Here is a 27,251-nt window from a genome sequence, read left to right as displayed (position 1 = left end):
GGAGGCCCCCTCACCTACTTAGACATCCGTGCTGACCCGCCCGGCCTGGCACCGGGGAGCGCGTGCAGGTCCAGCTCCGTGAACGAGCGCCCTGTTCTCTCTCTCTCCGGGTCACAGTGTCTTCGCCAGTCAGCTGTTCCTTCCCCCATTCCCCGGAGGAGAAAATGTTCTGGGTCCTCCACGGAGATACCATCTGTCCTTGACTCTGTGCCCACCCTGTCCTCCTGGGGCTCTGAGCCGGCCAGAGGGGTCAGGCACAAGGGTCAGCGTTTGTTCTGCCACGCCGGCGCCGCCTCGCTCTGCTCCGGGTGCCGCCAGGGCTCCCTCCCCCCCCCCCCCCCCCCCCCCCCCGCCACTGACGCTGAGTGGAAAGGGAGCCAGGTGCCGGTTTAGCGTCCACGTGGGGCGCGCCACACTGTGGCGAGTGGAGGGGAGTGAGGCAGGTCACTTAGCAAACTCCGGTGCCCGGAGGAGACTCCTGCCTGGAGCGAGGGACCGGGCCAGCTCAGGGTCTCGGGGGAGAGAGTGGCCTGTGAGTGTGGTGGGAACAGAGTTGGGGCCCCGAGGCCCCTAGGTGAGGGGGAGGAGCGAGGCCGTGCTCACAGCTGGCGGCGTGGTTGTCTCTGTGGGCGGCGGCGGGAGCCCAACCGAGGCAGCTCTTAGGACCAACACTCAAGTCCAGCAAGTTGCCAGCATGCAGCGGTCAGGTCCGCACTCCCTGACGTATTTAACTGTAAGTCTAGCTCTTTCCAGCCTGTGCCAAGCCATGGGCACCTCTCGGGGCAACCAGCACAAGTGCCGTGAGACCAGGGGCAGGAGGAAGCCCCCCACCCATGAGAAGCGAGAACATGAGCACCGGCGCCCCGCTGCCAGCACTGAGATGGCCCCGGCGCATGCACACATGGTTCAGGTGCGAGGAGGCAACAAGAGGGACGGAGCCCAGACGCGGGCAGTTTCTCCAGGGGCTCGGGGTGTTGTGGGCGCAGAACAAGGGTTACTGAGGTCGTCTACACCGCGTCCAGCAGCGAGCTGGCCGGACCGAGACCCTCGTACAGACCCGCACCGTGCTCACCCGTAGCACCCCGCGCTGACAGTGGTGCGAGCCCCACCGTGCACGGCCCCTGGGCCGCAGGAAGGGGGCCCAGCCGACTCCTAAAGAGGAACAGATATTGAACAAAAAGCGATCGAAGAAAATTCAGAAGAAATATGATGAAAGGAAAAAGAACGCCCAACTCAGCAGTCTCCGGGAAGAGCGCTCTGGCGGGGCAGGCTGCTTGCGGGCATCGCTTCACGACCAGGCCAGGGTGGCCGAGCGGACGGCTACGCGCTGGAAGGTGAGGAGCTGAAGTCCCGTCCGAGGAGCACTAAGGCCCGGAGACGGAAATAACTGCTCCTCCCTCCTTTCACACTAAAATATATATATATATATATATATATATACACACACACACACACATCTCTAACCCAGTGGTGTGTACAGAATCTGTATGCTGAAGATCATAAAACGCCGACTTCAACCACAAAGAATTAAAGGAGGGACGCCCCGTGTCCACGGACCAGAAGGCCGTGGGGCTAAAACGTCACTCCTCCTCGGAGCGGTCCGGTCGCGGTCTCGGGGGACGTATCGAAGACGCAGGCACTCCGACCCGGCAGTGCATGCGGAGGGGAGCAGGGGCCAGCCTTATGGATGCGCTTCCAGGGAGAGGAGCAACGTCGGAGGACTGGCCCTGCCTGGTGCGAGGGCCTCCTTCCCACGCCACCGGACAGGCAGGCGCTGGACAGGCGTGACGGGCCGGAACGGAGGGGCTGGGTGGGGGGACCCTGGATGCCAGTGCAGGGGGCTTCCGCCGAGAAAGGGCAGTGCTTTCTACACGTGGTGCTGGGCCCAAGACCCCAGCCTGCGAGATGAGACGGGAAACTCGGAGAAGCCAGCACAGGAGAAAAGACCCTCACGCAGAGGAGTGCTCCCCAACACCAGGAGCAGGCTGTGCGAGGAAAACTGGCCCCCGGCTCCCCCAGACTTTTCCGCAGTCCACATCAGAGGCCGGAGAAGTCATCTGCCGATCTCCCCCGACAGAGAATTGACACCCAGAATGTGCAAAGAACTCTCCAGACTCAAAATAAGAGAACGAATAACCCAAACAAAAACAGACCCAAGTACTTTTTTAACACCAGGGGATACAATTGGCCAAAAAGCACCTGAAAGCTGCTGAATATCATTGTCCTTAGAGACGTGCAGCTTTCAAGTGCAGCGAGACCCCACCGCACACCCCTGGGGGTGGGCTGAGTTTGGAGCAGAGTGGTGGTCCCACCGAGGGTGCCAGCCCCTGGGCGCTCACACCCCACTGTGGCGAGTGGAGGGCAGCGCGGCCACCCCGCACAGCAGTGTGTGGATTCCACAGGAAGTCAGATGTGCTCACGCTGCCCACCCAGCAGCCCACCCCAGGGAGGTGGCCGGAGAGAAGTGCTGGCTGTGCTGGCCCCCCCAGGCCTGTGCCTGAACGCCCTGCGGCTCTGCTGCTCCTAGCCACCCAAGCCTGGAAGCCAGCCCCTGCCCCTCGGCGGGCGGGCAGACAGATGAGTGGTCCCCCCACACGGTGGGTCACTGCTCCGTCTCAGGAAGCAGTGGCCACGCCTGCTGCCGTCCGGTGTGTCCCAGGCGGATGGATGGCTTTCCGTCGCGTGACTTCCGTGAGGCTGAGCTCTCCAGGCTCCGAAAGAAACACCCTGGAGGAGGACAGACAGCCCTGCGGAGATGGAGCTCAGAGGGATGCACCCCCCAGCCAGGGAGCGCCAAGGACCCCTGCCTCCAGAAGCCGCAGAAGGAACCAGCCGCTGGCCCTTGCTGTGGGTGGCCAGACTGCAGAACTGGCCGTTGTCGGCTGTAAAGCAAGAAGGAGGAAGGCGGTCGAGGCCCGGAGCGTGTTCAGGAGCAGTTGGAGGCGAACTGCCCACAGAACGCGTGAAATCCGCTGCCTCGGCTCTCCAAGCTCCCGAAGCCGTTTGCTCGGGCCCAGAGGTCGCCGGGTGAGGCAGCTGGTCCCCAACCCCCGGGGGCAGGGGCTGTGTGCCCTTGCGAGGGGAGCGTGAGCACCCAGGTCTGCGCGCCGGCTGACGCCCGAGGGGTCCCCAGGTCCAACGCCTGCGCGGCCGCGCACCAGGCCTGCGGTCAGTGTCCCAGTGACACGCTCCCCGTACACGCTCCCCGTCCAGTGTCGCGGTCTGCTCTAACTCATTTTGTAAAGGCTCGAGCCCTTTTCTCTTTCTGTTCCAGTTCGGGCACGACATTATTTTACATTAGTTTCAGGTGCATGTTACAGCGTGTCCCGTGGACGCTTCCAGCTCCCCCCTGTCACCGCGCTCCCTGTGCAGGACCTCAGGTCCCGGGAGGGTTCTGCCTCTCCCTGCCAGTCAGCGCCTCCCGGCCCCGCCCCTCCGGCTCCCGCGGCCCGGGCCCCCGTCTGCCTCTGCTCGTTCCCTGTGTCTGTGCCCTTCGTTCCGCAGACCCCACAGGTGAGTGGGAGCGCCCAGTGTTGGTCTTCCCCTGCCTGACTCACTCCGCCCGGCACAGTGCCCTCGGGAACCAGTGGTTTTAGTGCCGGGACGGCAGGGTTTCCCCCTCCCGGCGCCACTAAGCTGCCGCGGCTCCTCGGAGGTGCGGCCTCGGCCAGGTTCCTGCGTCTTCTCTCGGTCTGTCTGTTCACGTCCTTCTGCGGGAAGACGGAGGTCCACCGAGAGCCTCCGGAGACGGAGAGCGGCGTGGAGGGGCGGGGCGGCTGCTGCTGAAGCGGCTGCACTGGGGACGCACGCCTGCACGTGAGGACGCACGCCTGCACGTGAAGATGCACGCCTGCACGTGAGGACGCACGCCTGCACGTGAGGACGCACGCCTGCACGTGAAGACACACGCGTGCACGCCCTGCTCGGAGGCCCCCCTGCCTGCGTGACGCGCTCAGCGTCCCCGACGGCGCCCACGTCTGCGCCGCGCTGACCCGAGGGCCGTTTTGCAGCAGGAGGCCCCCCGAGCGAGGAGACCCCGGCTCCGGGGTGTGGGCAGCGCGCAGGCCCCCGACTGGGAGGAGCGAGAACCTAAGAGATGTCAGTCAGCCTCACGCCGGAAACGACAACGTGCCTGCTGCCCGCGCAGAGCGGTGAACGTCACGTGCTGTCTGCGTCTCACGTGCTGTCTGCGTCTCACGTGCTGTCTGCCGGCACCTTCGCTTCCTGCACAGAGGGCCTGCGGCAACCCTGAACTGGAACCCTGGGCCCGGCCGGGTGCGCTGCTGCTGCACCTGCACCCTGTTCGTCACCGCCCGTGAGTCGGGGGGCTGCACAGTCGGCCCCCGCCCGGAAGGGAGAGGAGGTCCCCGGGCACCGGGAGTGGTCTCGGGGGGCGCTGCCTGCCGATGGGCGGGGTTCCGGTGTGATCTGAAACAGCCCCCCAAGGCCCCCCGCGGTGCCGGTTCTCACGGTCCGCCCGCCCCTGCCCACCTCCGCCGCGGGAGCAGGTCCCTGCAGGTCGCCACCCTCCGACTGTGAGAGCAGCGGCGTTGGGGTCCGTGTGCGTCTCTGAAAGCAGCTGCCCGTGCCGGTGGCGCCTCCACTCCCAGGACGTGGGGAGGGCCGGGACCCTGTGGCTGCGCGTCACCTGCCGGCCGGCCCTGTGACGTCATCAGACGCTGCCCGACGCTCCGCAGCAGGGGCTGCGCGTCCGCTGGTTTCCCTCCGGGGTTGCCGACCTGCCTCCTTCGGGCAGAGACGCTCGGGAGGGAACTGAATGTGTCCCCAAGGCCTCGGTCTTACCCAGGACGAGGGGTGGCGTCTGTCACGGTCTCTGTAATTCCCTGAAGACATCCAGTCGGACAGGCGTGGCCAACTTCCCCGAGACGGCGCAGTGGCCCCGCTGTTTATGAAGCCGCCCCGGGCGGTCCGGGAGGCTGGGTCCTCCCCCGCCCGTCCTCAGGGGTGCACCGGGGCCGGGGTGCGCCTCTCCCCTGGAGCCGGGACGTGCGGCGGCCGCCCTCCACGCCCGGGGGGTGGGGGGTCCCCGTCTGTGCATGCGACGAAGGCCTCTCCCTGCGGTCCGGCCCTTCCTCCTGGTCCCCCGCGCGGCGCAGTGCGGCGCGGGGGGTTCTGAAAACACTCTGTTTGGCCAGCCGCGCAGCCTGGCCTCCAAGACAAACAGGGCCGAGAATGTTTTCGTTTCAGGGTTCGTGTGGTGTTCTCTGGAAACTTCTTGTGGGGTTCCAGCAGTTCTTTAAAATTAGATGGCTGTATGTGGCCCACTTAGTCTGTCAAAGAAAATGATGGTGCTTTTATAACAATTCAGTTTGAATTTTTTTAATTTGTGTTCTGACGAGCCTGTTGGCAGATCGCGCGCGGTCACAGCAGCGCCAGCTCCGGCGCTGGCGGCCGCCCTCAGCGAGGAGGGTGATGGATGTTTCTGCTGCTCGCGGCCCAGGGGTCTGGCGGGCCCAGAGAAACAGCACCGGGTTCGAGGTCGCTCTCTCCTGGGGATGGGAGACGGGGCGCGTCCCAGCGGAAGGAGGGGGACAGCGCCTCGAGCACAGGGGGGCCCCTTGAAAGCAGCGCTCAGTCACGGGGCTGGGCTGTGCTCGGGGGCAGCGCTCCGTGGGTAGTGCTCCGTGGGTCCCTGAGCCGCCGCCTGTCTCCGGTCACTTCCCGCGGCTCCCTGTGCCCTCCGACTTGCCTGCACTTCTGCTTTGTCTCCGGGGGCGAGTGACCCGTCTTGCCCCTCCTGCCCCCGTGGCGTTCCCGTCCTCATCAGAATGGGGGCACAGGAGTGAGGGTGGGTCCCCCTGCCTCTGGGGCAGAAAAGGGGGTTCTGCGCAGCTCGTGAGTGAGGCTCGATGCAGGGCTGTAAATGAATCAGTTCCGAGCGCAAATCCTAGTTTGGAAGCCGGTTCGGTCCCACAGCCACCCCTGAGCACGCTGACTGTTAGCAAACAGGAGAACACTCCGTGCTCAGGTGTGCGACAGCCCAAATGGCGGCTTCCTACCGGGCGTTTTCCTGAACTGAACCACGAGCCTCGGTCCGGCTCTCGCCGTGCGTCCAGACAGCGATGGCTCTGCGCTGTTGGGATGAGCAGGGAGGGGAGCATGGGACCCTCTGCCGGATTCCCTGGACGGTGTGAGCCCCTCCCCGGTGGTGCTGTGCCCTCGGCGTCTCCGGTGGCCTTCCCGGCGCCGTTCCCAGGAGCCTCTCAGGCGGCAGAGGGACTGTGGGACTCGCTCCGAGGAGAGCTTATAGCCAGAGGTGCCTGGTGGGCCGGCCTGTCACTGGCCCCAGGGCTGGCGTCTCAGGGTCTCAGGAGCCTGGGTGGTCTGCAGCCTTGGGCCAGGCCCCGGGCGGGGCGGGGCGGGGGTGGGGGGCATGACTCACCCTGGACATGGCCGCTCACTGTGTGTGAGCGTGGTCCCATCACCGTGTTACAGAACAGGGCCAAAGGGGACCGAGGGGGTGCAATACACTCTTGCCAGAAGGACCCCCCACCAGGCTCGCTTGTCCGCCGCCAGAGGAAAGACATCTCTCGATGCCAGAGATCCGTGAGAAGGAAAGGAAATGCTTATTTAAAGCTATACAGACTTAAAGTAGTGACCCAGTGTCTTCACTAAAATACCAGAGTCCTGTAGGATGCCCACAGATGCACACAGTGCTTCCTTCTCCCTCGGCCCTAATCTGGGTACCGTATCCCAGGAAAAGAAGTAGATCCAGGCTCCCAGCACCATCAGCTGTGTGGTCGGCCAGGATCAAGCCACGTGTTTCTCCTCCAGCAAAGCTGCGGTGAGGGTGGGGTTGACCCCCCAACTTTGGTGGGGAACCTCCAAAGTTGACTGGCGGTTCTCTGCTAAAGCCGCATTCTCTCTCGCATGGCTGTGGGAGTCCCACTCTGGCCAAAGCCGCATGGTTCCCCCTTTAATGGCTACTGCGTCTGGGTTTAAATCCCTGTGCCGGTCTTCTTCTGCAGCCCCACTTCCGACTCCTCCCACAATCAGCTACACCTGCCAGCATCCCCTATCTTTCCAGCTTTCCTGGGCTGCCACAGTGGGTCTGGGCAGCTGTGGCCCCATGGCATGGAGCCAATCAGCTCCAAGCTCTCATGCAGGGGCTGTAACCAGGGGGAGTTGCCTCCCAGTTACATCCTGGGTGGAAGTCACTCCCTTCTCTCTGGCTGATAACATGGCCACAGCTGTTTAACATATCTATGCAACCAGTTAAAGGTCATAGGTATGTTAAATGACCACACCAGAGGTTAGTTGCAAAGCTGCTGCTATGCAAAACAGCTCTCAATGGCCCTGCTCCATGTGACCCTTCCCCCAACTCACACCTGTCGGGGGAAGAGGGAGGACATCCTAATATTTCCTGCACACCCTGAGTTCTGGGCCCCATTCCAAATCCCTGTTTGGGGCTCCCCTCTTGGCTGCACCCTGTAACAATCCCTCCTTTCAGATACACAACCACTTTATAACCATATAAAGGACAATGGACGAAGGTCTTATTTTCTTGTAACTACTTCCAGCTGGACATGGACATCGTCCTACCTACCCTTGGGTCAGGGGTGCCCTGAAGGGGGGGGTGCAGCATGGAGGGAGTCCTTCCTGTAAGGGGAAGGACCTTACAGAATCTTGGACTGTTGGCATCCTCCTCATATTCTGGAGATAACAGATTTGGAAAGACTTGGAAGGCACAATTAAAACATAACCACTAAATGACAAAGGCGCAGAGACTTAGGTAAAGAATGGCTTATCTGGAGGAAGGTGTACAAGGCATGCTACACCTACCCAAAACTCTTGTGGCCCACTATACTTCACTCGGGCTGAGGGGAATATATATATATTATGATTTCCCTCCTTTCAGATTTCTGGGCCCTTTCTGTCTAAGCCATCAAGACAAAAAAGGGAAAATCAGTTCTAAAGTGAAGCCCACAGACCGCCCAAACCGTTTACCAACCCAACCACTTAGTTCAGCCAAACCGCTGAGTCTCAGGGGGTGATGATGAGGATGGGCTCCTTAAGTGAGGCCTGTATTGCAACCAGTCACTCAGGTAGTGAGGTCATAGGCATACGCCCAATGAAAACAGAAGAACACACAGGTTAATTCACACAACAACTCCCAAACCAGCCTCTGTGCCTGTGAGACTGTCTTTTGGAAAGACATTCAGTTGCAAAGTCCTTCCTGCAATGGCATTTAACGATGGCAACTTGCTCCGTACCTGTAAATTGTACTTTGGTGATATTACAAACCCAGTTTCAACTTTCAAATGAAAACAAACTTTCAAGACAGTTAGCTGCACCATTCTGATGTCCGATACTGAGCATCGTGATTTTCCTTGAACCACAATTTTTCTCCTTAAGATCACCCTCACTGTTATTAAAGGGACTACTTTGAGTCTTGCTTTTAATTTTGACTGTTCATTTGCATAAACACACCAAGAGCAGCCTGGATCACTTGTGATCCTTGAGTCTACCTTGCTGGAACTCACACAGGGGACCTTCAGGTTGACTTCTCAGTCTGCCCCTCAGGGCACAGAAGCAGAGCCACACATCCACCATCTGGCTCTGCCTGTACCAGTTGTTTCACTCAGATCCTTGAGTTTTTCATTGTGCCCACAGGTTCCTTTTGGCCATCTTTCATGAAAGCAACCTTCGTTCCTTCCCTGGAAAGATTGCCATGAACTGCACACCAACCAAAGTACCAGGCTTTTTCCGTGGGCTTACGCTAGCTTCACAAGTCAATCCCAGTTCCTCAGGGCTTTCTGGTGATGACCAGAACCCAGACATGTCTCCTTCAGGCGTGACATTCCAGTCAGAGTCCTGGTTAACAAAACCACTATTAACGACTGGTCTAATTGGTTTTATGCAAAGAAACCTTATGTCTTCACTCACTCCTTCCAAATGCCAAATTCTGGAGGGATCAGGTAGGGAAAAAAATACAAAGCATGAAGGAAAATCCTTTTTCCTTGTTCACTTTCCTACAGAGTATGAAGTTTCAACCTTTTCTGGAATCCTCGATTGTCTTTTCAGAGCAGATACAGAGCAAAACCCAAAACAGAGCTCCAGAACAATACACAGGTAGAGGCATTCCCTTGCACCAGTGCATCCATTGGTGCTCACAGACATATGCTCTTTCAGGCCCAGTCTCATGGCAGAGACACGCCCCTTTGCCTCTGGCTGAAACTCTCATCAGCCCCGAGTGACCCTTCCTGGGTCCCGAGCGGCAAAGGCATCCTCCCCAACCCGACCAGCTACAGGTGACCTTCACCAGGTCTTCAGGCGCAGAGGGTTTCTGATCAGAAGCAGGACCAATGGGAGAAACCTGCTCCTTTCCCACGAAACCAGAAAACGAGTGGTTGAGGTTTCCTTTCCTCCAGGTTTAAAACTTTCACATCCTTCATACATATTTTTACCCATCTAGATTTAACCATAATTCACTTTTAATCCCTGCTCCTTCCCCATACTGGGGAGGACTGTGATTAAACTCAGCACTTAAACTCAGTATCTGACAGCCAGAAGTCCCCAGCATGACAGGCACCTTCCACTAAAAGTCCCCAGATTCGCAGGGACATCCTGCAGCTTTCTGAAGCTCAGACCTTGCAAACACCCTATGGATCAGATGGTCACCTTCGGACCTCAGTTCATGACCTTCACAACCAGAGCCATTCCAATCAGAACCAGTTACACAGAGAACCTGACTGGTGCAGTGCCCACACAGCAGCAGCACACAGCCCATAATCTGAAGAGAGCCCTTAGCCGCCACCTTGCCCAGTTCTAAGATGGTGGGACTCTCAGGGGACCCATCATCCAGACAACAGCACCCATGCATGACCCGTCCTCTGTGGGGGGCACTCACATGGCTCATCCTCCATTTTACCCAAAGTGGCAGCACACCCCCATGGTTTGCTGTCTGATCCCTAACATGCATGCAGGCTCAGCTTACAGAGCCTAGGGGTTTGCTTCCTCCCCAGACCTGAGTGCAGGTCCCCTTAGTGCCACCTGGGCTCCCCGGAACTATGAGTGAGCAGACAGGGGCCACCTGGGAGCAGCACGCTAACCAAACCATCATCCACAGCTCCATGATTCCAAAACAGCGTCCAGAAATCAGTGTTCAACAACACTTTCACGTCTCTGCTCCCTCCCCATTTCATTTCCTTTTCACCTTTCCGGGCATGATAGTGGCCGATGCCCTCAGGAGGAGCACAGAGGAATTCTCGAGACAGAAAACTCCAAAGTCTCACTCTGTTTCACCCGAGGGGATCGGTCTGCCGTGGGCAATTAGGGACCCACTGGAGTTGCCAAAAACTGTTACAGAACAGACTGAGGGGGGGCAATTATTGACCCACCCAGAGACGCCAGAAACTGTTACAGAACAGGGCCAAGGGGGGGACAATATACTCTTACCAAAAGGACCCCCCACTAGGTTTGATTGTCCGCTGCCAGAGGAAAGACGTCTCCCAATGCCACAGATCCGTGAGAAGGAAAGGAAATGTTTATTTAAAGCTATACAGACTTAAAGTAGTGACCCAGCGTCTTCATTAAAATGCCAAAGTCCTTTAGGATGCCCACAGATGCAAAACAGTCCTTCCTTCTCCCTCGGCCCTAATTTGGGTACCGTATCTCAGGAAAAGAAGTAGATCCAGGCTCCCTGCACCATCAGCTGTGTGGTCGGCCAGGATCAAGCCACATGGTTCTCCTCTGCAAAGCTGCAAGGGGATCTCCACTCTGCCAAAGCCTGGTAGTTCTCTCCTCAACGGCCGCCACGTCTGGGTTTAAATCCACGCTCCCATCCTCCTCTGCGGCCCCGTTTCCGACTCCTCCCACAATCGGCTACACCTGCCAGCATTCCCATTTCCTTCCAGCTTTACTGGGCTGCCGTAGTAGGTCTGGGCAGGTGTGGCCCCATGGTGTACAGCCAATCATCTCTAAGCTCTCATGCAGGCACCGTAACCAGGAGGAATTGCCTCCCAGTTACATTCTGGGTGGAAGTCACTCCCTTCTTCCCAGCTCAGAGCATGGCCACAGCTGTTTAGCACATCCGTGCAACCAGTCAAAGGTTACAGACATGTTAAATGACCACGCCAGAGGGTAGCTGCACAGCTGTCTGTTGCTGCACAAAACAGCTCGGCATGTTCCTGCCCCATGTGTCCCTTCCCCCAACTCACACCTGTTGGGGGCAGAGGACACCCTATATATCTTTCTCATATTTCCTGGACACCTTGAGTTACGGACCCCATTCCAAATCCCTATTGGGGGCCCCCCTCTTGGCTGCACCCTGCTCCAACCACGCCCGGAATTCACGTGTCTGCGCCGGTAACTGGATCTGTGGTTTCGTGCAGGCGCTGACGGAATCTGCTCAGTCCCCTGGCCCAGAACCTCACAGGCTCACCGGTCCGGAGGCCGTGACCTTGCCTGGAGGAGAAGGTCGACACAGCCCCCAGCTGCGTTCACTTGGGCTGCTGGGGGTGGGTGGGGTGCCATCCACTGCAGGGGGTAGACCGGGGGACAAAGATGGCCTCCTGGGTGTGGGGTCCAATAGAAATTCTGGTCTGTACACACTGAGTGTGAGATTCCCGTGAGAGACACATTCAACTCGTCACAGTGGTTGCACAGGTAGCACGTGCACAGGTAGCACGTCACAGGCAGTGTGTGTGCGCGTGTCTTCAGGGCACGGCCAGCACCGTCACTGCCCACTAGGGGACGTCACCACGCGGACGGCATCAGTCCAGCCCTGCTGCCTCGGGAGCGAGTGCACGGGGGGGGGGGGGGGGGGGGGGGGGCAGTGAGCTGAGGACAGGGCCTGGGCTGGGCCTGCACTTAGAAGTCGGGGGAGGGGGAGCCGCACCGGGAAGTCAGGACGGGCGCTGGTGACAGGTGAGCAGCAGCCGCAGGTGATGCTTGGCTACAGGGGACCTGCGACCACCGCGGGAAGGAGGGCGGGCTGGCGGGCTCTCCGTGCCGCTGACCGGCGAGTGGGGAGGAGACGGGCCCCGGGGTGCTGGGCCTGACTGCATGGGCGCCGCCAGGTCTCGGAAACAGCGCCTAGGAGGTGGGAAGGGCCACGGCGGGCGGAGGGTCAGGGAAGAGGTGGGGCCCGAGTGTGCAGACCTTTCCGGGCCTCCGGCGGGTCTCCAGAGTCAGGTCAGCGCCAGGAGGTAGGAGCCGGGCCCTGCCGCAGGGCCGGTGGAGAGACATTTGGTGTTAGTACGATGCGTTTGGCAGCAACCCCCTGAAGCTCCGAACGTGTTGGTGCACCAGGAAAAAGAACTGGAGTCAGGGTGCGTGTGCCACCAGTGCTCTGTCTGGTCAACAGCGCGGCGAATGGATGAGGCTGGAAACCAGCAGAGCAGGGCGGGGCTCCGTCTGGGGCTGGTCGCTGCCCCTCCCTTCCAAACGATGGCCTTTGGGGGGCCGCACTGTCTCCTCACCGGGTGCTCCTTGACCTGGGGCAGCTGAGCGGTGACCGTTTGAACCCCGACGACCTCTTCCTTGCCTGCGAGGGCGAACCCCGGGACCTCACCCCAGTCCGTGTCGAACTGTGTCGCAAGGTTAAAGCCTGTGTTTGGGGAAAACCTACGCGTCGTCCGAAGTTTCGTCTTCGTTCCCGTCCCTTGGCGACTTTCCGTTGCGTTCTTAAGGCTTCACCTCTGTTTCCCTGACACGTGAGCGATGCAGTTGGTGTTTGAAACAACAGCACAGACGCCTCAGCAGGAAAGCCAACCGCGGCCGGGTCTCCGAGGGCGTCCTGAGAAGGGCCTCCGGCTCTCCACGTCATTTATGCTTCAGGGGTGTCGTCGACACCCGTTTTTAGGCTGCTGAGCTCTGGTCGGAGTCACAGCAGGCGCTGGGAACCGCAGACCACGCCTCAGCTGGGCCGTGAGCAGCCTCTGGGAGTGTGCCTTCCGTGATCCCCTCGGTGTCGGAGAGAGCCGACACGAGAAGCACTGGATCTTAGGGCACCGCTGGGCGCTTTTCAAAACTGTAATCGGCACCTTGGTGCGTTCCACTGCCTGATACTTCGTACGCGTGAGCCCACACAGTGGGCTTCTCCTAGAACTCGTGGCCCTGGACAGTTCTCTCCAGAGAACTTTTTAGATTTTTTTTTCCGTAACCAAAGAATGAGGGATAAAGTAACTATAGAAGTGGTTTTGTCAGCCGGAATTCCAGCTTGCCTCGGATGCATGGTAACAGATCTGTTTCTCAGTTTTTCTGAGTTGGTTATTGTTCTGTGGAAAGAGAGCTGCCTTGCCTGCGTAGGAGTTTTCAGAACCCAGTAACCCGTCCAGCGCCGGCGACGCTCAGGCGGCGGTGCACGGGTGTGCGGGCACGAGTCCGACCCAGGTGCGCTCCGGGGCCCCTGGTGCCGGCCCTCAGAAAGCCGGGTGGAGGAGGTGTTTCAGCCCTTCACTCCCTGCCCACTCTGTGCCGCGCTGTGCACCCTGGGAGGGCTCCCGTGGGGGGGTGGGGGGGGGCGGGGGGCGGACACTCACCTGCCCCGGAGGTTGTCTCCTGCCTTCGGGCGTGTGGGAGAGTCACGGAGTGAGGAAGACTGGCACGCGGCAGACTCCTCGAGTCACGGACGGGGCTTCCTCCCCCATGTGTGCTCCTGGCGTTCCGTGCACTCCGATTCGTCGACGTGGAGCGTTGGTTCCCGTGGGTAACTGGTGAGCAGTGTTTCTGGCAGCAAACCTTGGGGACAGCAGGGGTGACCCTCTGGGGCTCCCAGGTGAGGGCCGCGCAGAGGCTGTCCGGATCCGAAGCCGCACCTCTCCAGCGGACAGGGGCGCTTCCTGCGGCCACTGCAGGCTCCCCGAGGGCAGGGGCGGGGCCCTCTGTGGGGACCCGGGGGGACCCAGGGCGGGACGTGGGACCCGGCGCTCGTCGACCGAGGAAACGGGACGGATGGCTGAACGTGCCGATTTCTAAAAAGAAAATCCCAGAATTTCTTCTGCTCTCCGACGAGCTAAAAGTTGAAAGTGTCGTGTAAAAACATCGTACAATGAATTACAGAAGTGTTCGTGTATTTGTGCGCTCCGTGTTCGCATTCGTGGAATCACATTGTCTGGTGCTCGTTGAAGAACCAGAAACCTCTGCAACTGAAATTCATGGAAAGAAGAGGAACCAGAAACACTGGTTGCTCCTAGCAGCCACAGTGTTTGCATTGTTGTCTGTGATGTTAGTAATAATTTCTGCTTTGTTTTCACCAAGGAAAGTGATGTTTCTGCTGTTTATTTTAGTTACATGGGAATGTGTTATATTTATTCCTTTGTTTTCACTTTGATGAGGAAAATACGAGCTTGCGTTATTTATAAAGATGTTTGGACTTCCCATTCAAGCGCACTTGCTGAAACGCTGGGTCACTCTGGTCTCTCTCAGCACTGTGTGAAAAGTGGCTGAGAGAGAGCAGCGAAGCTCTCAGATCCAGGAGTGATCCCAAGACTGGGGGCAGCCCGGGTGGCGTAGACCCAGCAGACGCCTGTGGACGAGGCCGCCGCACGTTGTTGTGGGCACGTTCCAGCGTGTGTCAGCAGGCGGCTCCTCTTTCTGCCCAACCACCTGATGTCCAGTCTCTGCTCCTGCGGACTTCTCGTTCTTAGGGCTTCGTTGCTTAGCTTCCCTGTCTTGGTTACGTAGGTCGTGTTAAGGTTTTGGTTTGGGGCCACTTTTTTTCGGGACAGCTGATGTAGTGCTTTTTAAGTCTTAAAACCATGCACATGCCCCCAAGATCTCATGAAAACGTAGGTCCTGAGTCTGCGGGTCCCCGCCGTTCTTTGCTGCCGGCTCCCCAGGAAGGTGCTGGGGTGGCCTGCAGGGGAGGGGCTCCCTCCCGGCCACGTTCTCTGTGGCCTCAGGGAAGAGCCGCAGGTGTGGCGCCCCCTGGTGGGGAGAGGCACACTCTCGGCTCATCAGACAGTGGTCCTGGGGGAGCGAGGCTGGAGTCTGCTGGAGACTGGAACGGCACTGGAGTTGTGGCAAGTCGCTCCTGGTCGCAGTGCTTGAAAGTGGGCATTTGTGACTTCGAGTCCAGCTCATCGGACAGTCACAGCCCGCGTTCCTCCTGGCCTCTCCTTCCGGAGATGGCCCAGAGCGCGTTTGTGCCCACCACCGCCGTGGACGCCGGTCAGCTCATGTTGCGCCTGCCGGCCACTCACTGAGAGGTGACAGGTGACAACGAGAATGTCAGCACTCCCCTCCCCCAGCCCCCAGTGCGACGGGCGAGGCCGTCTAAGCCCCCGAGTCCTTCTGCAGGTGTGCTGCTCGGCCAGCACGCAGCACCCAGCACCTGTCAGTCACCGTTGCTGTTGACCAGGCACCGCCGGCCACCTGTACTCACAGCCCGACTGAGCGAGCCTCGCAGCCACCGTGCTCCGTGAGGAGGACTCAGGGCCACGCGGCACCTGGGCCCTTCCACACCGCGTGCCCGTGGCAGGCGGGCCCATGGAGATAGGCTGGTGAGGGTTTCTGGGGGTGGCAGGAAGGGGGGGCAGTGACGACTCACAGGTGCAGGGGTGCACTGAAAAGCCCTGAAACCAGAAAGGCGGTCGTCCCAGGACACTGTGAGCGCACTGGATGCGCTGACGGTGCACCGTGATGCGGTTGATGGCGCATCAGGGGAATCTCCCCTCAACTACGAGATCCCGTCTGCTGTGTAGGTTTGCGTTTTTGAATAACTCCAAGGAGTTACAGAGTGTTTCCTGGTCTCTCTGAGCTGAGCTGGTGGTGCAGAGGAGTGGCTTGTTTTGGAACAACTGTTCCTGCCCCGAAACCTCGCCAGTTCTTCGGGTTGGCCTTCTGCGAGACGAGACCCCCTCTGCGTTCCGGCTCCAGGGTGCTCGGGACACGAGCGCCGGGTGGTTCGTGACACAGACCGCACTGCAGGCAGCGGGACGTTGTCCCCCGCAGTTCAGCCCGGCTGCGCCTTCACTGCCGCAGCTGTCTCAGGGACCCCGCGGATACTCTGTGATTTGTCATGACGCACAGTGTTTCCTGTGGCAGAAAGACAGAGCGGCGTGCCTCCTGTCGCAGAGCGGGGAGGAGAGAGAGACTGGAGCAGCCCAGGTGCCTGGATTCCGGGCTCTTGATACTCGATACTGCCCAGTCGTGGGAGAAACACGTTCTCCCCGTAGGAAACAGTCAGAACGGTGTGCACAGCGCCGAATTCTCTGAAGGTTTTCTTGCTTGAGGACAGCAGTTTCCTTCGTAACAGAGACGAAGAGTCTATCAAACCCGAAGAGAGAAAAATGCTTGGAATACGGCTTACGGAGTCTGGTTGGCTCACAGCAGCAGAAGGCCACTCCCTGTCTCTGGGGCTCCCGCGGCGGGTGGGGGAGGGTGCGCCTGGGTGGGGGAGGGTGCGCCCGGCCGGGCCGGTTCCGCAGCCCGCGGGATGGCGGTCCCACTGCTCGAGCTGACCGAGGCCCCGGGGGCTGAATCTGGGGCCGAGGGTCCGTCCGACGGGATTTCAACTCATCAGCGAGTGTTTTGTTCCACGTAAATTCCTTTGTTCGCAAAGAACATTGTGTAGGTCTCCCCCAAAGCCCCCCAACTTCTCTCTTTCTTTTTTTTTTCGCCTGCTGTGTTCTCACAAGTGTTCTCAGTGCAGGCACCACCGTCGGCACTGACGATCACACAGGCCGGGCATGTGCTCCTGGGACAGGACCCAAAACCGTGACCGGCTCAGCGGGCCGCTTAGAAACTTGGAGTCAACTTAGTAGCACAACTGTGGTGAGAAACTGTGACTGTTCATAAATGTCCTCAGCGTGATCAGTGATGCTTTCCAGGGAGTGAGATCTGCTTCCCTTCACAACTGCCATTTTCATACCGGGGCTGAATCATCGTTGTATGCAGTGATTCCTTTGTTCGAGTGCAACCCGAAATCTCTCTCACAGGTCACCTTTCTCTTTAATCCCAGCTTTCCCTCCTCACTCATATAGTTAACTAATTCTGAATTTTTTCTCGCTCTAAGTTAACTTTTTTGATAAGTCAAAAATTAAGGGTACCTTGTTTAAAGAGTTCACTTATTGTGAATAAGTTAATTTTTTAAAAGATTTTATTTATTTATTTTTAGAGAGGGAAGGGAGGGAGAAAGAGAGAGAGAGGGAAACATCAATGTGCGGTTGCTGGGGGCCGTGGCCTGCAACCCAGGCATGTACCCTGACTGGGAATCGAACCTGCGACACTAGTTAATTTTTGAAAACAGCTTGAAGAAAACCTTTTTGGAAAATAAGAAAATATTAAGAAATTAGGATGCATGTTAGGAGAGTATAACTGGATTGTTTTTGTCCTGGAAAGTGGCTTCTCCTGGGGCGGAGCTGCCGTTCTTCTGACCAGCTAGAATTCTCGGACTCTCTGGGGGCCCGGGGGCCGAGGCAGCTCGGGAGGAAGGCCCGGTGGCTGCCGGCCAGCTCCGGTCCTGGGCGGCAGTCTCGACTGTTCTTACCTGAAACTAAACTAAGCAGGAAAAACCTTGTACTTTGCATAGAAACATTTGCACGCGGAAACCCTCCGGGTTTGTGCTGCCGTGTTGTTACGATAAGCCCACGTCGTCTGCCACGCACGGCCCTTCACGCAGCTTCCACGCTCCTGCTGTTCCCCCCCCCCCCCGCCCCTGTGCTGGGGGTCCTCAGCCAGCTCAGGGAGGCGGGAAAGAGAGACGCACGCCTGCAGGTAGAGACAGGAAGAAATAAAACTGTCGCTCACAGGAAGCGTGGTGGTGTGTGTGGAAAACACCAGCAGGTGTGCGGAGGGGCTCAGCAGTGTCACGAGACGCAGGGTCAGTGAGCGAAATGCACTTGTGTTTCCGGGCACTAGCATGAGCAACGAGAACTCTGATTCTTTTAAAATCCCAATTGACACTCCCAGAAATCGAAATATTGACGTTTAAACAGGGCAAAAACATTTGCAGGACCTGTTTGCGGAACGCTGTGAAACTCTGACGGAAGAAATCAAACAAGACGAAAGTCAGAGGAGAGAGGCCGTGTGTCCGTGAACCGGGAAGCAGCTTTAAGCTGTCGGTTCTGCCCGTCGTGAGCTGCGGCGTCAACTCAGCCTTCGAGTCACGCCCGGCACGGTGTCCCTGCGGCTCTGGGCACGTGGGTCCCGTGGGCGGGGCTCCCGTGAAACCCGGGAGCCGAGTCGGAGCCTCCCAGCGCCAGGGCCTGGGTGACGGGCGGGCGGGCGGGCGGGAACCCCCCGTGCCCTGGGGCAGCTCTCCCGAGAGTCTTATGCTTTAGGAGACGGAATGTTCGAAAAACATCGAGTGAAATTTATGAGGCTCAGAAGAGAAAATGCCTTGCTGTTTCTCAACCCGGTTCCCACTCTTAAAATAGCCTCCTGATGGTTTACCTACATATGTCCGAATAAACTGCCGTTCCTGCCAGTTTTTGATTTTTCCGTTCAGCCATCATCTGTAGACTGGGGAAGACTGCATTGCAACTGTATGGCTCTTCCTGGCACCGACACCCCCCCCCCCCCCCCCGGCTAATGTACCCAATGTGGCCATGATTTTTGTTTGAGTTTTATGTGTGTGAACACGTGCATACACGCTCACACGTGGACGGTCATGCGGTCACTTTCTGAGCCTCGCCGCGTGATGCACTGCGGTTCTGTTTCTTTTCTGGTAATTTTGGTTCGCTCTTCATAATTCTTTTGATTGCTTCGACTTCTATGTGCCTATCACGCATTCACTGCCAAAAATTCTTGAAGCGTTATAATTCTCTCACCTCTGTCTGTGCGTCAAATAGTCCTCTCATCCCCTTTCTTTTCCTCGGCGACACCGCCCAGGAGCCCCTCGTTGCCCCCCCCCACCCCGGAGTCCGCACGGCAGCCGGCGCCCTGAGACTCGTCGTCGGAGTGGAGCCAGGAGCCCCTTCTGTCTGGCGGGGCCTGCGCTTCCTTCTAGAGACCGTGTGATGGTGCGACGTCGCGTGTGGCGTGAGGCACTGAGAAGCCGGCTCTCACGGCGGGCCTGAGTGGCGTGCGGATAACGTGACGGGCCACAGGCTGTGTGATGGACGGGGGGGCCGCGTGGTGTTGGGGTTTGCGTGTGCGTCTCCTCCTGGGCTGACCAGGCCCCCAGGACCGAGCGCCTGGCCTGGGCCGTGCCCCGGGGTCCGGCTGGTGTGCGGGGCCGGGCTGGGCCGGGCCCGGGCGGAGAGGTCCTCCCTGCACTTCTCGCCAGTGAGATGCCCCCTGGTAACCCCACTCCGCACCCCGTTTTCAGACACACCTGTGCCACCCCAGCTCCGAGTTCCCGGGAACCTGACTCCTGAGCGGGTCACCGGACCCTCCCTGCGACCCCCTTGTCCGCACACTCAGACCGGAGCTCTTCTCTGCCCTGCCCAGCCGGTCACCACGGAGCCGCCTTCTCGGCACCTTCCAGAGTGCCGTCACATCTGCCGTGCCGGGGGCCCGTTCCCCGCCCGCCCGCTCCAGCGGAGCACCGGGCCCGCGGGCCGACACGTGTACAGCGAGCGGACCCTGTGTGCGCACACAGGTCTGGCCTGGACTGGGGGGCTGGGGGGGCCTGCGCCCTGGGTCGCCGTCTCCTCATTGCTGCTGGTCCGATGGCGAGGCCAGAAAACAGTGCCTGCCTGCGTCCGTCACATTCCCGTCCCATGAGTGACCACTGTGACGTGCCGGGAACACCGACCGCATGCATCGGTGGGGCGTGCTGAAGTCACTCGGCCCTCGTTAACCGTGGGGCCGGACCCTCTGTGTCCCTTCAGCCCTGCCCCTTGTGGTATTTGGTTCTTTGTGCATTCTCTATCGCACACATTACGGGACACGTGCTGAGTGAACTCCCCATCTTGAAGGTCGCGTGCAGCCTTCACCCTGACCTTGCAGAGTCCGTGTTCCCCTCGTCTGAAGGCTCCCCTACGGCACAGGGAAGCGGCAGCGAGAGCAGCTTCCCTTTGTCCCTAATGCGTTTCTGATTTGAGCCTTGCCATCGGATTTGTGTGCTTTCTGTTCTCTCTGCGGAGTATTCACCCTGGGCTTCTAGAGAAAGGAAATAACTCACTGACTAGAATTCTGCTGTCGATGTGTAACGGTTCTGTTTTCATAACATTTAAAGACGGACAAGCTCAGAGAACATCAAGTTTCTCCAAGGGGCCGTTTCAATCCAGCTGACATTTTAATGTGGGTTATATTAGGGCCCAGATGCCACACATACTGAGGAGTGGCTTCCGGCCTCAGGCGCTGGGACAGCGTGTCTCCGTCCCGCCCGGCCCCGCAGCCTCGCGTCCGAGGTGACGGGGACCTGACTTTGCAACCCTCTGCGCCCTGTTTCCTGGGCCGAGCACGTGCGCCTGCAGGGAACCGCGAGTCTCACTGGCGTTGCTCTGTAACGGCCAGGCGCCTCAACTGACAGGTCAGGGAAACACTCCTGTGTAAACGTGTCTGGCCGCCCAGAAAGGGGCGAGCAGAGACACGATGTTAGTGTCGTTGCCGCCGGGCGTCTACCATCTTCCTTCATTTCAGTTCCCAAGATAGGCCACGATTTGTTCCTCTCTGGGCCGGCACCGGGCGGTGGGAGTCGGGGCAACGAAGGGTCTTCATGGGCAGAACGCGTGTGCACACTCAGACCTGGCTGCAGGGGGGCACAGGGTCGCCGAGAACACAGCCAGCCCCCTCTCCCCCCCCCTCTGTCTCTCTCTCCCCCCCATCTCTCTCTCCCTCCCCCCCTCTCTCCCCCTCTGTCTCTCTCTCCCCCCATCTCTCTCTCCCCCTCCTCATCTCTCTCTCCCTCCCCCCCTCCCCCCTCTGTCTCTCTCTCCCCCCCATCTCTCTCTCCCTCCCCCCCTCTCCCCCTCTGTCTCTCTCTCCCCCCCTCTCTCTCTCCCCCTCCTCATCTCTCTCTCCCTCCCCCCTCCCCCCTCTGTCTCTCTCTCCCCCCTCTGTCTCTCTCTCCCCCCATCTCTCTCCCTCTCTCTCCCTCCTCATCTCTCTCTCCCTCCCCCCTCCCCCCTCTGTCTCTCTCCCTCCCCCTCTGCCTCTCTCTCCCTCCCCCCTCTCTCTCCCCCCTGTCTCTCTCTCCCCCCTCTGTCTCTCTCTCTTCCCCCCTCCGTCTCTCTCCCCCCTTTGACTCTCTCTCCCCCTCCGTCTCTCTCTCCCCCTCTGTCTCTCTCTCTCTCCCCCGTTTCTTTCTCCCCCCCCGTCTCTTTCTCCCTCCCCCTCTCTCTCCCTCCCCCCCTCTCTCCCTCCCCCCCCTCTCTTCCCCCCCTCTGTCTCTCTCTCCCCCCTCTGCCTCTCTCTCTCTCCCCACTCTGTCTCTCTCTCCCCCCCTCTGTCTCTCTCGCCCCCTCCCTCTGCCTGGTGGAGACAGAGTTCCCGGTGTCACCCTTCGTTCCACTGTGTCGTCACCTTGGGCCCAGAGCCCCGGGAGCTCTGTGTCCTGCCTTTCCTGGCCGGTCTTCCGAGGCCCCTGCCCACCAGTCCTCGGGCCCCGTGCCACGGCCCCTGAGCACGCAGGGGCAGAAACAGGGCGTCCATCCTCCCCACCAATGGGTCCAGCCAGCCCCGTTTTCCTGATGCTTCGGCCAAAGCACCCTCTCCTCAAGCCAAGGAAGGAACCCGCCGGAACCCTGTCCTGGCCCGTGGGACTCTGCCCTCGCTGCGCCCTCCCCCTGCCCGCTGCCTCTCTCCCTGCCCCCGGAGCTCCCAGGCGTCCCCGAGGCCCCGGCTGAAACACCCGCTCGCCGGGGGCCCCTTCCTCGCTCCCACTCTCCCGCACCGAGTCAGCTGGCGTCCTCCCCTGGCCTCCCGCTGTCTGTGGCGGGCCTGCCCGCCTCCCACGGAGCCCAGACTCCTCTGGGTCCGCGTCTGTCTCCCTGCCCGGGTCCCAGGTGTGGGATCGGATGGAGGTGGCAGAGGGGCGGAGAGCGAGCGGCAGGAGGAGACGCTGAGTGAGTCAGTGAGTCTGCGGGGGGGCCGGCCGGTGCCGGGCAGCGGAGACACTGCGTCCCACTCCGGCCTGGATCCCGCCGCTGCCGAGCTCAGTCCCCCGGAGAACCCACGTGCTGCTGCCTCGCGCCGGATGCGCACCGGCTCTGGTGTATTGGAAAGGGGAATATCATGCCCCGTTCCCCGTAGATGGCCCCGAACCTTGGAAACGAGCGAAAAGGAGGGCTTCGGCCGTAGTTCCAGTAGTTGAGCAAGAAGAACTGAGGCCTCCCGTCGCCACTCCGGGGGGAGAGCGCGCGCCCCCTGGAGGTGAGAAGCGCGACTGCAGGGGGGGACGGGCTCTGCCGGGGCCGCGGTCGGGTTGTTGCAGCCGTAAACGTCCTCTGCGGCCTAGACACCTGCGGGCTCGGAGGGGCCGGTCTCCGCAGAGCGGGCTGCGGAGCCCCAAGCACTGCCGAGCGAAACTGGACACACTGTTCTGACCAGTTTAAAACGTGTGGGCCCAAATAGTAGCACGAGGAGGAAGAATGGGAGGAAAAATGCCCGTTTACGAGACAGTTTACTGGTCAGAGCTCCCGGAAGGACTCCCGCGTGTGCTGGGGAAAACTCCTCCTGAAGACACCACCGGATGCTGGAGTTATGAACAGACACGCCAGTGGGCTGCTTCTGGATTGTGGGCTGGGGTTTCCCTTCCCTTAACATCCATGTGTGTTTAGGTGATAAGACTGCAGAGTGTTTGCTGAGCGTTGTCTGGACCACAGGCGGCGGGCACAAGGCCCACGGGCCCAATCCGGCCCCCACCTGGTTTCTGCCCACTGGCAGCTCCAAGCTCTCGCTCGACTGTGAGGGGTGGTTGCATCTACCCAGTCCTGAGGTTACACCCGGCCCTTTGAAGGCAGCCGCGAGGCTGGTGTGGCCCCCGGTGAACACGAGTCCGACCCCCCTGGTGTGGGGCTGACTCTCTGCACGGGAAACTTGGAGTTAAACAGGGGATACGGTGTTTCGCACGTGCAGAAACAGGGCGGCGTCTGGTGACCGGCCTGGGGTAGCAGCCCTGAGTCCCGGTCCCAGTCCCGGTGTGGGACTCTCCTCACCAGGCGCTTACGAGCACGGCACTCCCGCCGCCCAGACCCCGGGCCCTCCGCCGCCGTGCCAGACTCGCCGTCGGAGCTGCGGGCGTGGGCGCACGGCCGGCGTTCCCGGTCGCTCTGCCTTTGCTCCCTCTCCTACGTGGCTCGTTCCCCACGAAGGCGCCCGGCGAGCGTCTGAAGTGCCGTGCCTTTGTGTCGTTGCAGGTGCTGTGGTCGTTGGAACTGGGCCACTGGATCTCTGAGGAACCGTTCGAACTTTCCGGCTCCTTCCCTGCGGCTCCTGTGAGTCAGACACTACGTCGTGGTGGGACATACGATTGGGTGTTCTCCAGAAATTATGATTAGCGCAGCTATGGATTCGAGTGCTCATTGACTAAGAAGGCATGTTAGCCAAACCTAGCGCTCATGTTTTATATGTGTTTGTGAGAACAAACGTGAGAATGGTCTGCAGAAAGTTGGGAGGGATGCCTTCTCAAAAAATCTCAAGAAATTTTAATTACAGAAGTCCCCAGGACTGAGAAAAACAAAAACGAGAAAGCCTGGGTTGTTGCGAAGGGAACGTTGCGCCCCGTTGCCAGCCCTAACGGTAACACACCGCTGTTGCCGCCAGTGGAGATGGAACGTGTGGGTGTGAGACCCGCGGCCGGCCAGCGGCACTGGGACGGGGCTCGCGCTTCAGGGCGTCCCCCGAGCGGGCTTCCACTCTGCGGCGTCCTCGGTGGTTCCGATGCTGGCGGGAAGGGAGCGATCCAGGCCGTGGTCTCTCTCAGGCTTGCTTGGAGGCAGGACTGCGCGGGAGCTGGCCGCGGGTCTCGGTTCTCGGACGCGCCCCCCAGCGGGTGGCAGTCCGCTCGCTTCAGAGGTCCGCGCCTGCGCGACAGGCAGGGGCTCGCCCCTGCGACGTGCGCGCCTGCGTTCCGGCTGCCGGACCGTGGCCTGCGGTTCTCCCGGGACGCGGAGTCGGCCTCTGCCCTGATGCACGGTGGTGTTCAAGGTTGCCGGGTTGTTTCGTTTTCACTTCTGAGATGACCGCTTTGATTCCCTGTGCACTCCGTGAATGCTTCCTTAAGGAGGGAGAGGTCTCCTCCGAGACGCTCTGGAATGCCGTGTGAGGGGCGCACAGCAGCGCAGGGTGAGCTCGCAGACCCGCTCTCCGTCGGGCGAGCGCGGGTGTCGCTCCAGGCACCAGGGGGCGCTCCACCCAGGACACGCGGCCCGCCTGCCCGCAGCTTGTCCCGGCTCGTCTCTCCCCCGCACGTGTCTGCCTGGTGCTCGTGGAGCGAGGCGCCGTAGAAACTCGCGGTTGCTTTTCAGCCGCCGGTGTTTTCCCGCCGCGGGATGGTTTTCACTTGGTGCCGAGCTGGCGCCTCTGCGGAGTGTGTGGCGCCTTAGATGTGACAAGGGTGGTGGTCCTGGACTCGGTCTGCGTGCTCGGGGAGGGACTGCGAGGCAGCGGGCGGGGAGAGCCCGTGGACGACCGCCGGGGTCGTTTGCACACTGAGTGGGGCGGGGCGGGGGCGGGGCCTGTGCCGGTCACGTGGGCTAGAGAGGACGCGGGAACCAAGGGCAGGGCTGCGGTAGGGAAGTGCCGGTGAAGACACACGTGAAGCACGTGCTGGTTGCAGGTTCGGCCCTAAGCTGCCTGGCAGTCACCCCCAGATTCCGAGCCGCCCCCAGCCTTGCACCTGCGCTCGTGACGCTGGGCAGACTCCAGGCAGAGCGAGGGCCAGGGGTGTGAGGCAGCCCCAGCTCAGCCCCGCCCTCTCCAAGCCTGCTGTGCCTGTGCGCGCGCCCTCTGAGCCGCGGGGGCTGGCCTTGCACTTCACAGCGCCCCTTGGGAAGTGTTCTGGCAGACTTTTTTTTTTTGAAATCTTAATAATGCAAATTATCTTTTTCCTAAAGTAACCTCAGGGCCCAGTCTAACTCCAGGAGATGAGCTTTGCACAGGCGTTGAGTGGCAGGCTCTGCTCGGCCACGCTGAACGCTGCGTCAGAGCCGTGCGTGAAGGCCAGCGAGGTCTCCGCGCCCCGAGCCCGCAGGCGTGATTTTCCTCATCGTGGAGAATGAGGGGTTTCCACGTCACCAGACACATGGGTTGTTTTGGAATCCAATTGCTATTTTTAAAATACTTCAAGTGTTTTCAACAAAGTAAATAGCAAAATAGTAAATATTTTCAAAAAAAACTGAACGCACTCATCTCATCTCATAAGTTATATTTACTCTCTAAAAACACCTTCATATTTAACAGGCAGGCGGCAAGAACAAGCCGGTAGCACAGTCTGTACACGAGGGAAAGAACACATCCTTGGCAGGCCCGGAGCCTCCACTGCACGGCCCTGACGTCTGCATCTGAGCGTTAACTTAGAACTCTGCCGGCGACACACATGTGACTACACCGTTTCGGAGTGAGAATTCAAAGCCCTAGGGAGAGCGGAGATGCACGAACTCTGTCGCTCCTCCTGCGGACAGCGAGCTGCAGGCACGCACTTCTCGGAGCCCCCCCTCCCCCCCCCAAGCAGGTCCTGCATCCGTGCGGCCGCGAGCATGTTTTCCGCCCTCTAGCTGAGAGAGCCGTGTGCACAGAGGGCCCGAGGGTATCCGCAGGGTCCGTAAACAGTGCCGGGAAGAATGCGGCCTCAAGCCTCTCCCCCCAACCCCCAGACGGGCCCGAGCGTCTGTTTTCCAGTTATTTACGGAGGAGCTGTCACGGGGCGCCCTGGAGTGGCAGCAGGTCTGCGAGTCCTCCCTGCGAGCTCCAAGTGTCTTCGCAGAGCTACCCCGCCGGGGCACGGGGTGGGGGCGGTTCCTCGACTGGAGCAGGTGCCCGTGGTGGGGTTGCGGGGCTCTGCCGCAGAGCCCCCGTGGGCACGCGCCCCTCTGAGATGGTGGAGGTGGCAGCACAGCGGCGTCCTCAGAGCTCTGGGACCGAGTCTGGGACAGCCGAGCAGCCCGCCCTGGCCCGGCCCGAGCAGGCCCTCAGAAGTCCGCGGGCCGGACCATCATGGCTGTGGCCTTGAGCGAGTAGCCTGAGCCCTTCCAGTAGTACCACTTGATGCCGTTGAACCTGTTGGTGTTCTGCCGCTGGGGGTAGTACATTCCGTTCAGGTTGGAAGGGCCGCATGCGTCGAACCACCAGCCTGTGGAGGTAAAACAGATGGAATCAGGGACCGGCTCGCCCACGCGCCGCATTCCCTGCAGTTCAGTGCGTGCAGGTGTTCCTGCCGGGGGCTGGTGCTGCGTGGACCATGCACCGGCGAGGGGGAAGTCTGTCCTCCCGCGCCCTACGGGAGCCTCAGCTCCCTGGTGGCGATGTCTGTGCAGGCTTTCACCCCTCTCCCCCCTGCGCCGTGTGGAAGGGCGAGCGGCAACAGCCACGGGCAGGAGACCACCCCATGGTGCTGAGCGGGCAGGGGCCCCAGGGGTGGAGCGGACGGTGTCCAAGCCCAGGCCTTGGAGGCGGCTCTCTGGGCCAGGAGACCGTGCCAGGCCCAGCAACCCAGTGACCTGGACTGACCCAGCCTCCCCTCCACCCACCAAAGACATTCTTTTGTTTAAAATGTAACCCTGAATTTTAAGCACCCAGTGCTGCTAGATAGAAAGACAGAAAGGACATTGAAACCATAGTGGTGCACTCACTGAGGTAAAGCCAGGGCACGGGGCAAGGGGGGGTGGGCTAGGTCCACATCCACCTGCCCCCTCCTAGCCCCCCGCCCCCCCCGCCGCTGTGGAGACCACAGTGAGCATGGGCTGGGTGGCAGGGACAGGGGCTGCTGGGTTTGCACGCGCTGATCTGTGTGAGGCCCGGAACACTGTGTTGCAAGGACACACACAGGACGGTGCCACTTACATAGAACGTGGAGAACAGAGAGCACAGCCGCAGAATTATCCCTGGTGTTTCCTACGTAGTAAGATTACAAATGGTGTGAATGGCCTCGATTCAGCGGTTTGCTCGGGGACAGGGACTGGGACAGTGGCTTTAGTCGTGTCTGGGTGTTTTCTTTCTCTGAAAAGGGTTCCGGTGCAGCATTTGCATTACGTGCCATTATTCGTCCATTAGACTGTGGACACCAGTTATTTCTTCCAGGCGCCTGTCCCTGACAGTGACAGCTCCGAGACTTGAGTTGGTTCAGGTTCAGGTCGATTTGACAAGGTGTGTGTGTGATTTATTCAGAGCCCTTCAAGGCACTCAGAAGTATCTCAGGTTTATAGATCCGCCCCTCCAGGGCCTGTTGTGTGACTTAA

At 60.1% G+C, this 27,251-nt stretch overlaps 2 protein-coding genes and 1 pseudogene across 2 annotated transcripts in view; 2 read left to right on the top strand and 1 right to left on the bottom strand.

Moving 5' to 3' along the window:
- The window catches only part of MCPH1 (microcephalin 1), a 129,304-nt gene that overhangs the window by 27,492 nt on the left and 74,561 nt on the right, over positions 1–27,251 (top strand). The window contains exon 12 of the mRNA XM_028526613.2: positions 23,214–23,291. Within this exon, the coding sequence (XP_028382414.2) occupies positions 23,214–23,291 (78 nt within the window). The remainder of the gene's footprint in view (positions 1–23,213; positions 23,292–27,251) is intronic.
- LOC114508629 lies at positions 767–1,387 on the top strand (annotated as a pseudogene).
- ANGPT2 (angiopoietin 2) overlaps positions 25,643–27,251 on the bottom strand; it is a 40,942-nt gene continuing 39,333 nt past the window's right edge. The window contains 1 exon segment of the mRNA XM_036011794.1: positions 25,643–26,146. Within this exon segment, the coding sequence (XP_035867687.1) occupies positions 25,986–26,146 (161 nt within the window). The 3' untranslated portion in view covers positions 25,643–25,985.

The sequence above is a fragment of the Phyllostomus discolor genome, chromosome 11, assembly GCF_004126475.2.
Source record: "Phyllostomus discolor isolate MPI-MPIP mPhyDis1 chromosome 11, mPhyDis1.pri.v3, whole genome shotgun sequence".
In the NCBI taxonomy this organism is placed as follows: Eukaryota; Metazoa; Chordata; class Mammalia; order Chiroptera; family Phyllostomidae; genus Phyllostomus; species Phyllostomus discolor.
Note: the sequence above shows the minus strand (reverse complement) of the source record. Positions and strands in the feature narration are given on the sequence as shown.